Source organism: Papaver somniferum, chromosome 2, assembly GCF_003573695.1.
Source record: "Papaver somniferum cultivar HN1 chromosome 2, ASM357369v1, whole genome shotgun sequence".
NCBI classification, from domain to species: domain Eukaryota; kingdom Viridiplantae; phylum Streptophyta; class Magnoliopsida; order Ranunculales; family Papaveraceae; genus Papaver; species Papaver somniferum.
The window spans coordinates 147,164,153-147,173,383 of record NC_039359.1 but is presented as its reverse complement, the minus strand read 5'-3'; the positions used below and the strand labels follow the sequence as shown (position 1 = coordinate 147,173,383).

At 36.8% G+C, this 9,231-nt stretch overlaps 1 protein-coding gene across 1 annotated transcript; it reads left to right on the top strand.

Moving 5' to 3' along the window:
- Positions 1 to 1,226: 1,226 nt before the first annotated feature.
- LOC113354087 (transcription factor bHLH93-like) lies at positions 1,227 to 3,976 on the top strand. Its single transcript, XM_026597526.1, has 4 exons — positions 1,227 to 2,017; positions 2,126 to 2,359; positions 2,657 to 2,824; positions 3,604 to 3,976. Exons 1-4 carry the CDS (start codon positions 1,283 to 1,285, stop codon positions 3,694 to 3,696), a joined length of 1,230 nt encoding a protein of 409 aa, XP_026453311.1. The 5' UTR covers positions 1,227 to 1,282; the 3' UTR covers positions 3,697 to 3,976.
- Positions 3,977 to 9,231: the final 5,255 nt, after the last annotated feature.

Here is a 9,231-nt window from a genome sequence, read left to right as displayed (position 1 = left end):
AGTCTGACCTTTTGTGTCATAAACTTGAGCATTAGGACATAAGATATTCATAACCTTATAATATATTCTATACACAATGGCTAAGTTCTGCGACCCTGCGACCATATCAAACCCCTGTGTTCTAACATTTAAAGTTAGAGTTTTAAGGAGTCCTGGATCAGACAGAGACACCGAAAAATTTGGGAAACAATTAAAATAAATTGGACCTTCACATAAGGTGGACTCAATAATTCCTAATAATGAATCAGTGAATTTATTGTGTCTACAATCCCTGACACATAAGAGTACAAAATTATTTAATCCTGTCCTTGTCAATGGTTTTAGGGCTATTTGGATTAAGCCTATATGAAGATAATTAAATCTTTTTTGTTTATGATCTTCTATCATTCTAGGAGAGAAAAGCTCAAAATTATCATTCGAATCAATTATAGATATGGTCTTTTCTACAGTTTTAATTGTGTAGCCGCTTCTGAATTGAAAAGATCCTTTCTTATATACTTCATTAACTGGAACTTTAGGAATATTCCAATTTTGTAATTGTTTTTCAATGTCATGCATTATGACCTCTTCTGAATTAAGGATTATTTTATTTTTCAAACTATTTTTCTTTGAAAATGATCTGACAAAGCTAGCCATAATTAGGGTTTATAAAGCTGTAAACGGTCAACAGGAATCAATCCTCTAATTTTTTAAAGAGATTTTATTTAACTACGAGCTCACTGCGACTAATATTTAGCACTTTATCTCCCCTTTTACATGGCTCTGATACCAAAACGGGGAGATAGAGTGATTGAAAAACAATTACAAAGGGGAGATAATATTACAAAGGGGATGGATTAGGTATCCAATTCCTAATAAAACCGTTTTTGGACGCTAATTAGCGTCCACCACGCTAATTATCTTTATAAAATTATGTCCCCTTTGTAATTGTTTTCAATATAAAGATAATTTTATTTTATTTCAAAAATAAAATTAGCGTCCACCAGAATGTGAACTTTATTTTCACTTTTCCTAAATTCCTAAACCTAGAACCGTGAGTTTTTACCCTTAAATTTTAATCAAGTATGGAAGAAGGTTGTGTGAACTCTGATAGTAACGACTTGGAAGAGATTAATCATGGGTGAAAATATCTATATATTTTGGACTTTTCTTCGTTATTTCTCTATATATTTCTCACCATTGTTTTCAAGATGAAAAAAAACAAAAACAAAAAAACTTAGGTTCATTTACTCTTAACGTGGAGGGAGAATGGACAGACCACCCCATCAAAAGAAAAACAAATATGGAGGGGGGATTGAGTGCTTGTAGTTTGGATGAAGAATTGAATCAAGCATCCATGAATAACCTAGAATCAATAATATTCGATGCATTTTCTTCATGGTTAGATTTAGATGATTCCAGCATTATTCCTCAAGAGCCTCAACAACTTCAAGATCTTGAAATGCTTGATGAAAACCTTCTCCAATTTGCAAATACCACTACTACTAGCGCAAACATGGATTACGAGCATCCTTATTCGGAATGCAATATTCTTCCTAATTCACCTGAGTTAGATTTACCGTTTTTACTCGATATTCATGATTTTGATAATGACATTATTTCTCCACCTGAAGGTCACTATCATCACCCTGTTCTTCCTTGTCAGGACGAAGTTATTCTTGATCAACCGGTTGATAATGAAGCAGAATGTGAGAAAGATCCTAATAGTAACAGTATAGTCATAATTTGTCCGTCATCATCAGTTTCTGATGTTCCTCAACAACCGCGGCAGAAGAAGCAAAAAAACAACAATATCAAAAAACGGACTAAATTATCAACCCAGCGACACCAAAGTTCCGCTACCACTACTGCTGCTACTACTAGTACTGTGCCAAAAGATGACGGGGAAGAAGAAATAGATGATGAACGTAAAAGAGGACCACTAAGTTGTAAAAATTTAGTTTCGGAAAGGAATAGAAGGGAAAGGATTAGTCAACAACTACTTGCTTTACGTGGCCTTGTTCCTAATATCACAAAGGTAAACTAATTAATATTTATCAAAACAAAATAATAATTATATTGATACACGATCTTGTTAAGATTTTGGAGATTAAATAATTTTATTCTAATGGTATATATGTTACAGATTGATAGACGATCAGTATTAGTAGACGCGCTATCTTACTTAAGGAATATGCAAGAAGAAACAGCGAAGATACAAAAGGAACTTAAAGAACAACAATCACAACATCAACCTAGAGCAATGAACAATGACATTATGGAGGAAGATGAAGATGCTGAGCATGATCCTGATGATGATACTCGTCCAAGAGTTAACAGTCCAGTCAATGCATCTAAACCCAAACCACAGATAATCGAGGTACATAATTTATTTATTCATGCACGGGTGTTTATGTATCAAAAATGAAAAGATTCTTTTGCAAGGACTTGGCATACTTTCGTTTTCGGTTACTGTCGTTTCATTAGATTTCTATTTGATGCGTTTAATGTTTGAGATATCATTTCTTGATTTCCTTTATCGTTTAACGAAATTTAATGTCAGTTATATTGCACAGTAATCTTTTATGTGTCCGTGGGAAGGAATATGTTCAGTATATATGTGATTAACGAGTACTCACTCTATTTCAATTAATCGTCTCTATTTTTAATCATGCAGATTGACATAGAGAAAATGGATGAGAAAAGATTCATAGTGAAGGTAACATGCAAAGGTGTGAACGGAGGCGACATTTGTCGCGTGATGGAAGCTACAGGGTTTGAGATTACTTATGCTGCTGTGGAACAAATTAAACCCCAACATTTCTTAAGCACGGTCTTCATCAAGGTAACTTTTTTCAAACTTACGAGTTTGTTGGCTCATATTGCACGTTGGTTAAAGACCCCAGATAGTGACTATAATGTTGGGTACTGGTAAACAAAAAGAAAACAGAGAAAATGATGTGCTTAAATATTATTACTTCAGTGGTAAGAGTCCAGAGTAAGAAGTTAGGATACCGACATTACATTAGTTCATAATTCATAGAATGAGTAACACGAGCTTACTTTTTTAATTACTTAGAGAAACTTTTCAAAGTTATTAACAATTAAAAACCGGAATAGGTGACTGTAAATTGCAAATAATGTCATCTCACAATTGGAGACCCATCAAAAAATTTAATCTATTTTTTTCTCATCCATTAAGAACTAATTAAGCTGTATTCATTCAACAAAAACTGAATATGCTTCAAAGAGAAAAACAAAAACTGAACTGTTCATAAACCAAGAAAATTTCACGGTTTTTTCTTCTTCTTTTTTTTGAAAAAAAAATGGGTATGGTAGGGTGTGGTGTGGTGTGTGGTCATACATTATCCTCCGTGGAATCTAATTAGATGAATAGTAGTGATAATATCAACAATAAATGTATCATTTTTTTTAGTAATACTACACATATACGGTTCTTATAGACAACACAAAAATAACCTCTTCTTACGAGGTGGGTTTTGCCGTCCTTGAAGTTTACGGGGATTCATTTCAGATCCCATAATTAGAAGTTATAGGCGAGGGTTGTTTCTGGTTGTTTATATTTATAGAGGTGGTATATTAAGAAGTTTTGACTTTTTTCAGGTGAAAAAGCATAAAAAGATGACGGAAGAAAAGCTGAAAAACTGCATTATCAGCTCATCCTTAAGATGTGGACTGATTGTCCTACCGGCTTAATATAAAACAGCTATGACATAATCAAAATACGTTTTCTAGCCTGTTCCCACGGTGTACAGATGATATATACGTGGGCGTATTCGGCGCATGATCAAAAGAGGCTGATGCATCAGAGTGGGGAGAGATTAGGTTTCTCGTTGTCTTTTTTTTCCCCTTAGTGAAGGTTTACGCTCCTGCTTATTTCTTTTGGGGTTGTTTAGTACATAATAATAATGTGGAATAATGCTAAAGGTTACATGTTCATTTGTTTTTGGCACCCATCTAAATATTGTGGAACAGTTTGTAATTGTATTATCATGTTTTCTTTTCTGGTATGTAATAATATCTTGTTTGATCTGTTTGGATTTTGTTTGCATAAAGTTCAAGATTTGAGGCGTAAAGACCCTAGTTAAGTTTGAGTTTTAAGATCGCCCCTAAGAATTTAAAAAGTTCAATCTTATAGATTTATATGTGAGCTTTTTAGGGGCTACTTGTTTTGTGACCATCCTAATAATGTTTCATGCGTCCATAGCTAACTATCCTAGTAATATCGCTAGAAAGGCCATCCAAACGACATAATGTATACATTCCCAAACGGAACGCGAAGAAATATTGTTTAGGGTTTTTGTATCTCATACATCTGTACTGAATTGAGATTTGTGTCATTGATTTATATATATATATATACACACACTATTACATAAGCTTAGAGATAAAGTTACACAATAGAAAAGGCAAAAGAATAGTTGCAGCTAAAGAATAGACGAACTAAACCTAATGAGCTAGAGAATAGGAAGACTAACATTTATTACATCAGAAGAATAAGAAGACTAATATGCTACAACATCTTGTGTATGTGACATCTTGTACGTGGGATGATTATCAAGAGACTGATAAAGTTAATACCCCCCGCACCCCACACCCCAACTCCCACTCCCTCAAATTGGAGAGGTAGAGCCTGAACGAACGCCCAACTTACCCTATAGATGACCAAATTGCGGAGCTCCCAAAGACTTGGTGAAAACATCGGCCAGCTGATCAGAGGACTGAAGCAATGTGAATTGTTGCTTGCACTATCACAAGAAATAGTGATATGAAGTGGACACGAGATGTGCATATCTTTGAAAAGGTAAACTAACCATTGAAGCTCGGCTGTTAGATTGGCCAAAGCACGATTTTCAGCTTCAGCTGATGAACGAGCCAATGTAGGTTGTTTCTTAGATTTCCAAGAAATAGGGTTGTTGCCTATGGTAACAAAATATCCAGTGGTAGAACGTCGAGTAATTGGGCAGTCAGCCCAATCAGAGTCTGTGTAACCATGGAGAGATGGAGAATTGGATGAGGACAGAAATATGCCATGTCCAATAGTTCCTTTGAGGTAGCGTAGGATACAATAAGCAGCATCCATGTGAGCTGATCTTGGATGTTGCAGAAACTGACTCAAAAAATTGATTGAGAATGTGATGTCAGGACGAGTGACAGTGAGATATAAAAAACGACCAATGAGACGTCGAAAAGAGCTTGGATCATTTAATTCCACACTGTTAATAGGAAGCAACTTGAGATGTGTATCCATTGGAAAAGCCGATACACGAGCCTCTTTAAGGTCAGAGTCCTTAAAAATATCAAGAACGTATTTACGTTGACATAGAAAAAATACCTTTTAAAGATCCAGAAAATTCAATACCTAAGAAATATCGTAAACGACCAAGATCTTTGATCGAAAAATGAGATGCAAGACGCAACTTAAGAGAATTAATGAAGGTATTATTTGTGCCAGTGATAATGATGTCATCAACATAGACAAGAACAAAAATTGAGTTTGTACCCTGATGATATGTGAAAATTGAATTATCACACAACGATTTTTGAAAATCTTCAGATAGTAAAACCGAAGATAGTTTGGCAAACCATTGACGAGAGGCTTGTTTAAGGCCGTAGATATATTTTCGAGTTTAAAAACTTTAGACTCACCTTTGCGTGCTAAACCAGGGGGTATCTTCATATAAATTTCTTTATCGAGGTCCCCTTGAAGAAATGCATTGTTAAAATCTAATTGATGAAGAGACCAACCTTTGATAGATGTAATAGATACTACTACACAGACAGTGACCAATTTAGCCACTAGTGCAAAGTATCGTCGTAATCGATGCCTTCTTGTTGAGTGTAACCTTTGTCTACAAGACGAGCCTTATATTGCTCAATAGAGCCATCAGCATTAAATTTTATTTTAAAAACCTATTTACAATCGATGGATGTTTTACCAGGTGGCAAATCGACAAGTATCCAAGTATTATTAGCCTCTAAAGCCATGAATTCCTTGTCCATGGCAGCGCGCCATTTAGGGCACTTGTTTGCTGAGAAAATGATTTGGGTTCTGCAGTAAGAATAACAGAAGCTAGAAACGCATGATGAGATGGAGTGAATTTGTTAAAAGACAATAATTTGTCATTGGATAAAGCGATGTTGATTTGCTCGCAGCAGCAGAACAATGATAATCCTTTGAATATGATGGTGGATCACGAACCTAAGATGGACGAGTATGTGTTACAGGTACTGCAGATTCTAGTAAAGAAATAGCCGGAATAGGTTGTGTCATGTCAGATGGAGATGTATAAGTGTGCTCGGTATCAAACGACTGTCTTGGAGATGCTACAGCCGATGGGTGCACTGGAGGATTATGAGCATCTGAAGATTGATAGGTAGATGAGTGGCCCTTTGAACCGCATGGAATGACAAGATTTTGGTGCAACGAATAGATCTGAATTCCTGTAAAGATGCGATTGTTCAGAATGACGCATTGAACAAGAATCATGAGACTGCGTGGGGTTGGATGTTTCATAGTGTGGTTGTGTGAAAGACAAAGGACTAAGTATTGTGTCATAGTTAGTATACTCAGAATGTTGGTTTGACACAGGAACATACAAACATTGAGAAGCAGAAAATTCATGAAAAGGAAAGATATTTTCATGAAACACTACATCACGAGTTACATGGATGGATTTTGATTCAAGATCACAAATCGTGCAACCCTTTTGTCCATAAATGTATCCAAGAAACATACCTGGCTTAGCACGTTGATCAAATTTGTGAGATATTCTTGTGTTTCTTCCAAAGCAAAGACAACCAAAAACTCGAAGAGAACAGTAATCTGGATGTGCATGTAGAATCATTTCATGCAGAGATTTATGAGACAAAACTGGTGTAGGAAGTTTGTTGATTATATAAGTAGCAGCTAAAATGCACTCTCCCCAAAAACGTATGTACTATTCTTAGTACAATTTTAGCTATCAAATCCAGTGAAAAGAGAAGTGTCAGAGAGGGTAGGGAAGAATTAGACGAATGAGGAAGAAGAATTAGACGAATTGAAAAGAAGAAGACGAAGATAATCTGGTTCAGGTGAACACATCCAAAGGGAGGAGTTCATTCATTTCCTAGCTGCCTCTTTCTCTCTCTATTAAAGCATAAATACTCTCCACTCATAAGCCCTAGCATCGAACATTCTAAGTTAAACACGTGTCGACATCTGTTTGGTTAGATAACTCACTAACTGACCACTCAACAATAACTACAGAGGCACTCAAAGAGAATACTACGGGCACTTCCCTTGCTGAAGCTAACGTGGTATAACAAGGTATTACACCCCTCTTAAACTGATCCTTGTCCTCAAGGATCAAAGATGGACAATGCACTGCCATGAATTCAGGGAAGTGGGCTGCAATGTTGGATTTATCTTCCCAAGTGGCATATTCTAGAGATGAGTTTGTCCACTGAATTAGATTCTGCAATAATTCCTTGTTCTTCTGAGTAATTGATCTGGTGTCCAAAATGCTCTCAGGTTGCATTATGATCTGGCCTGCATGGTCCACTATGGGAAGAGATGGTGAAGGAATGATGGCTTGACCAATTTGTTTCTTCAGATGGGAGACATGAAACACATGATGAATTCTAGCACTGGATGGTAGATCTAGCTTGTAAGCCACTGCTCCGATCTTCTGGGAAATAGTGAATGGTTCATAGTATTTTGCAGATAGCTTAAAATTCTTGCGCAATGCAACTGATGCTTGCCCGTAAGGTTGAAGCTTTAAATAGACTTGATCCCCAACATCAAAAACTCTGTCTACTCTGCTCTTGTCTGCAAAAAAAATCATCATTTCTTGTGCCTTATTCAGTGTTTCCTTGAGGAGATCAAGCATAGCATCTCTCTCTTTAAAGTAATTCTTTACTGCGGCTACAGAGGTGACTGTTGTTGCTGGGAAAGCTAGGTGTGGAGTATTGTACCCATAGAGAGCCTTGAATGGTGTCATCTTCAGGCTGCTGTGGTAACTTGTATTATACCACCATTCTTCTAGAGCTAGCCAATGAAACCACTTCTTAGGCAATTGACCTGTGACACACCTCAAGTAATTTTCTAGACATGCATTCACTCTGTCTATCCGCCCATCAGTTTGGGGTGGTAGGATGTACTCAAATTTAGATTAGTACCAAGTGCCTTGAAGAGATCTTACCAGAAATTACTTCTGATTACCCTATTCCTGTTTGATACAATTGAGGCTGGCACTCCATGTAATTTAAATACTTGATCCAAGAATACCTTGGACACAATAGCTACTCTGTACGGATGCTGCAATCCAATAAAATGGTTATAATTAGTTAGCCTATCCACCACCATAAGAATGACAGTTCTTCTTTCACTCAGTGGGAGGCCTTCAATAAAGTCCATGGTAATGTGCTGCCATGCTTGGTCTGGAATAGGCAGTGGTTGAAGCAGCACTCTTGGGAACTGATGATCTCCCTTGTTTTTTTGGCATACATCACAAGAAGAGACATAAGAGAGCACATACTTTTCATACCTGGCCAGTAGAAGTAACTTTTAACCCTCATATAATTGGCTTGTATTCCGGAGTGCCCACCAATGGCTGAGGCATGAGTTGACTCTAAGATAGTAGCTCTGCTGTTGTTGCTTCTTACCACATATAATATGCTCTTGTACCTTAGCACCTCATCAGTGTAAGTATAGTGCTCCACAGATGTTGGCACTAAAAGTAGCTGAGAAATGAGTTGTTGTGCTCTTGTATCTTGAGAGTAGCTGTTGACCAATTCTTGAGTCCATTGTGGTCTTGAAATTTCTATTGCATTGGAGCTAGCTTCTGGATGTGGCCTTCTTGAAAGTGCATCTGCAACAATGTTCTCTGTCCCCTTCTTATACTTGATCTCATAATCAAAGCCAAGCAACTTCATCAACCACCTTTGTTGCAGTACTGTAGTTATCTTCTTCTCTAAGAAATATTTAATGCTCTGGTGGTCTGTCCGAATAATGAATTTACCCCCTAGCAAGTAATGTCTTCATCTTGTTATTGCCATTACAACAGCCAATAACTCCTTTTCATAAGTAGATAGAGCCATGGCTCTAGGTCCCAATGGTTTGCTGAAATAAGCTACGGGTCTGCCTTCTTGGGTTAAGACTGACCCAATATAGTTGTTGCTTGCATCAGCTTCTACAATAAATTTCTTGGTGAAGTTTGGTAGTGCTAATACTAGAGTACGGGACATGGC

Coding starts and splice junctions, on each gene's coding strand:
- LOC113354087 (XM_026597526.1), top strand. CDS start 1,283: ATGGAGGGGGGATTGAGTGCTTGTAGTTTGGATGAAGAATTGAATCAA. Junction 2,018..2,125: donor TTGTTCCTAATATCACAAAG/GTAAACTAATTA, acceptor TATATGTTACAG/ATTGATAGACGATCAGTATT. Junction 2,825..3,603: donor TAAGCACGGTCTTCATCAAG/GTAACTTTTTTC, acceptor GACTTTTTTCAG/GTGAAAAAGCATAAAAAGAT.